The sequence below is a fragment of the Plasmodium reichenowi genome, chromosome 3 (assembly GCF_001601855.1).
Source record: "Plasmodium reichenowi strain SY57 chromosome 3, whole genome shotgun sequence".
Classification (NCBI taxonomy): Eukaryota; Apicomplexa; class Aconoidasida; order Haemosporida; family Plasmodiidae; genus Plasmodium; species Plasmodium reichenowi.
In genome coordinates, this window is record NC_033648.1 from 295417 (window position 1) to 300599 (window position 5183).

The following is a 5183-nucleotide window of genomic DNA, read 5'->3' on the forward strand; positions in this document are numbered from 1 at the left end:
TTCCTATATAAAAATACATATATTATAATATTTTTTTTAACGTTAGAATTATATATAATTCATTAAGATATTATATAATATTATATTTACATATCCTTTTTTTTTTTTTTTTTTTTTTTTTTTTTTTTTTTTTATTAATTTTTAAATCGTTTTGTATTTTATAGAGGTGACTGAAAAGATACCGACTTCCCATACATTAATAAAAAAACAAAAAAAAAATTGTCATTAATTATTATTTTTTTGTTCGTGTTTAAATGAAATATATATCATATTTATATATATATCATATTTATATATATATATCATATTTATATATATATCATATTTATATATATATATCATATTTATATATATATATCATATTTATATATATATATCATATTTATATATATATCATATTTATATATATATCATATTTATATATATATCATATTTATATATATATCATATATATATATATTTCATATTTATATATATATCATATTTATATATATATCAAGATATTGTTGGAGGGTTTTATTAAAATGGTAACAAGTGGCCAAGGTAAATTAAGCCCAAAAAATCAGAAGGGTGATAAGAAAAACTTGAGTTATGATAATAAGACTAATAATAATATAGATATTAGCGTTGTGGAAAAGAGTGAAGGTAATTGTAAAGAGAGTTATGTCTTTTACAAAAAGGATATGTGTGATGAGAATAATAATATAAGTAATATGGAAGGCATTGATCAATTTCATAAATGTAATAATAAACAGAAAAAAATAGATACCACTACTATTACTACATATAATAATAATAATAATAATAATAATAATAATAATAATAATAATAGTAGTAGTAGTAGTAGTAGTAATTATAATAATGATTATGATATTGATCAGAATAACATTTTCCAATGTCATGATGATGATCATAAATATTTGGATAATTATTGTGTGAAGGATGATTATTCACATGAAGATAATGATCTGTGTGATGACTGCAATAATATTGATATTTTGAATCTTGAAGAAGAAAAACATTTTTGTAATGTGTGTTTTTCCTTTTTATATTATAAAAAATATTGTTTCTTTGAATTGTTAAGAATATATAAAAATTATTCTTGTCTTAATGAAGAAGAGAAAAATCTCCTTACAGAATCGATTTATGCAAAGTTATATAAAATGTATCTAACCACATTGAATAATTATTATTTTATTCTTAATATATTATTACCTCAAATATCAACACATATAATAATACACTTGTTAACCTTTACATTCCACAAACCAGAAGAAGATGTACACATGAAGGAAGAATATGTAATGAATGAAATTATAGATAAATTAACAGATCAAGAATTGAATAATATTGACAAAGTATACAATTATCATCATTTTAATGTGCGACTCTTGTGTAAGGATGATGCTCTTATTATATTGAATGAGATAAGATCCAAGATGATCAATAGTCAGAATGAAAAAAAAATATTTGACATGCTTAACATGAAGTGTGCAGATGTTATTGTGGATGATAAGAATGGTAAAGATAAAGATAATGGTAATAAGGATAATGGTAATAGGGATAGTAGTGATAAGAATAATTGTAATAAGCATAGTAGTGATAAGAATAATTGTAATAAGCATAGTAGTGATAAGAATAATTGTAATAAAGATAGTAGTGATAAGAATAATTGTAATAAAGATAGTAATGATAAGAATAATTGTAATAAAGATAGTTGTAATAAAAACAATTGTAATAAAGATAGTTGTAATAAAAACAATTGTAATAAAGATAGTAGTGATAAGAATAATTGTAATAAAGATAGTTGTAATAAAAACAATTGTGATAATCTCTGCGATGACAACAAAATGAATAGAACACACTTTATGAATAGTAACACAAAAAGGGATGACCAAACATGCAAAAATACTAATGAATACATTGACACTAGTTCTAATCATTATTGTAATAATATAGAAGAAGATACATATAATGTAGTGAACCAAGGGGTAGACCTTGATGTACATAATATTAGAGACTCAGAAATTAATTTTATAGATTCGAAAAATATAAAAGATGATCATAATGATATCAAAGAAAATATGTGTAATAATAACAAAACGTTACATGCTGATGAAAATATGCCTAATGATAATATTTGTGCGAGTGAAAATAATTCAAAGTATGAACATACTCCTCCTGGAATGAGGATATCACATGCTTATACCCCGACATTAGACGATTATAACTTAATTCAAAATATGAGCAAGGTAAGAAGTACTTTAAGACAATTTGTAAGAGATTGGTCTATGGAAGGTCAAGAAGAAAGAGATAAAGCATATATGCCTTTAATAAACAGTCTAGATAAATATTTACCTATTCATGATAATTATATTCCTAAAATTTTATGTCCTGGTTCAGGTTTAGGTAGATTACCATATGAAATAGCTAAAAAAGGATATAGAAGTCAAGGGAATGAATTTTCTTATTTTATGTTATTAGGTTCTAACTTTATTTTGAATTATTATAATGAGAAATATTCTTTATCTATTCATCCATATTGTTTATGCACATCTAATAGAAGAAGTAGAGATGATCACTTAAAAATTATTCAATTACCGGATGTAAATACATATAATAAAATAGTTTTAAATACGGATTTTTCTATGTGTGCAGGAGAATTAATTGAAGTATATTATAATGATAAAGAATATTTTGATGGTGTTTTAACATGTTTCTTTTTAGATACAGCCAAAAACCTTTTCATGTATATACGAACATTTGCATCCATATTGAAGCCTAATTCATTATGGTCAAATATTGGACCATTATTATATCATTATGCTGAAATGCCTAATGAAATGTCTATCGAATTGGCTTGGGACGAAATTCAAATTATTATATCCAAGTGGTTTACCATAAAGGAAATACAATGGATTGATAATTATTACACAACCAATTTTGATTCCATGATGCAAGTTCAGTATCATTGTGTTTTTTTTAGTGCCATCAGAAATGACATTCCGGTAGATTAACCAGTTCTTAATACAAATATGTACATATGTATATATATATATATATATATATATATATTTTATTTTTACTTTTGTATATTTTAATATTATATAGAAGTCTATACAATTTTTACATTCAAATAACATAAGAACATATTTTAATGTGTATATATTTTTTTGTGTGTATATGCAAATTCTTTTTGGTACATTTTTCACTCATCATAGTTTGATAATTTTTATTATATATATATATATATATATATGTATATATGTATGTTAGAAAAAAAAGTCCTAAGTTATGCATGTATAAAAATATATGTATATCAATACGTTTATACATATATATATATATATATATATATATGTAATTATTTATATGTATATTTATTTCATCTCCTGTTTTCCTATTAATACGTTTATTCTTATTATTTAATAATTTGCATTACAAGAATAACGTCAACACATTATCAAAATAATTAAGAATTTAAAAGATAAAAAATGGAAACATTTTAATATTTAATGTTTTTAAATTATTATGATCATATAACTTATGAAAATTTTGTATATGTCTACTATACAAAGAACAATACACATAAATAAACAACTAATTAAATATATACATATATATATATATATATATATTTTATTTTAATGTATTCATATTAAACAGCTAAAAGGAATACCTGACTTGTTCAGGAAAATTGCGGAAAAAAAAAAAAAAAAAAAAAAAAAAAAAACAGCCAAAACGCTAAATATACCCTAAAATTTTTATGTTTTTATAATGGTCATTTTATTACATATTGAAAGGAATAAGTAAAGGTATCATAAAAAGGAAACATAAAAAAAATATAAAAAGAATCTAGAAAAATACATATATATATATATATATATAATATATGTTCAATTTTCATATAATTTAAACCCGTTTAATCTTTTTTTATAAGAATTATTTCAATCAGATTGTGATGCATGAAAAAATATCTTCATGGTTATATACTTCAGATGAGCTGGGTAATGTTTATCATCATATTGAAATAATTCTTACTTTCAAAATTATTTATAGTATCTCATATTTTAGTAAATATATATATATATATATATATATATATATATATAATATTACTTTTTAAAAATACTTAAGTAACAAGTATTTTTGTTCAACTTTATATTTTTTTTTTTTACCCCTTTCTTTTATACAAAAAGTAAAAATATATATATATTATTATTATTATAAATATAATAAAAAATAACACAGAATTATATATTTCGTATATTAAATTGTTCACTTTATTGTAAATATATTTATATATATATTATATATATATGTATATGAAAAAAAATTAAAAAAAATACAAGGTTTCTTTTTTATTTTTTTATTTTTTAAATTTTTCTATTCTTGTGTTCCATAATGAATCCTTCTTTTAAAATAAAATGCTACATATATATAATAAAAAATAAATATTATTTTTTTTTTTAATTACAATTAAGAAATGCAAAATAAATATAAAAAATAAGAATGATCTTAAGTTTTTTTTTTTACCCTACAATTTAAAAAATAAAACAAAGTAAAATGAAACAAAATAAAACAAAGTAAAATGAAATAAAATAAAATAAAATAAAAAAAAATAAAATAAAATACCATTTATTTATATTATTATATATATATAATATCAAATACTATTTTAGTTTTTAAAAAATATATAATCTATTGAATGATAACAATATAATTAAATAAATATATAAAATAATATAATAAACATATTTAATAATATTATTTAATATATATTAAAGTATAATATATATATATATATATATATATAATAATATATATTTATATATATTAATAATAATATTAAAATTTTTTCTTTTATATTATATATATATATAAATGAAATAAATTAAATTATTTAATATATATTTAAATTTTAATTATAACAATATTTTAATATATATACTTCTTTATATCAAATAAATATATATTTATATGTAATAAAACAATATTTTTAAATATACAATATTGTATTTATTAAGAAAGAAATAAAAAATAAGTTAATACCTAATATAATATTTTTTTATACAAAAAAAGGGAATATATATTATATAAATATATATATAATTATATTGTAGATATAATTGCCTTTATAAAAACTAAGAAAAAAAAAAAAAAAAAAAAAAAAAAAAAAAAAA

At 18.9% G+C, this 5183-nt stretch overlaps 1 protein-coding gene and 1 non-coding gene across 2 annotated transcripts; one reads left to right on the top strand and one right to left on the bottom strand.

Moving 5' to 3' along the window:
* Window positions 1-524: 524 nt before the first annotated feature.
* On the top strand, window positions 525-3017 carry PRSY57_0308600 (N2227-like protein, putative; the record flags this gene model as incomplete). Its single annotated transcript, XM_012905713.2, has 1 exon — window positions 525-3017. The coding sequence occupies one exon, from the start codon at window positions 525-527 to the stop codon at window positions 3015-3017; it is 2493 nt and encodes an 830-aa protein (XP_012761167.2).
* Window positions 3018-3922: 905 nt separating this feature from the next.
* Window positions 3923-4041, bottom strand: PRSY57_0308700. The gene has a single exon (XR_002204046.1). It is a non-coding gene; the product is annotated as a small nucleolar RNA Me18S-Um1356 (small nucleolar RNA).
* Between the last annotated feature and the right edge of the window lie 1142 nt (window positions 4042-5183).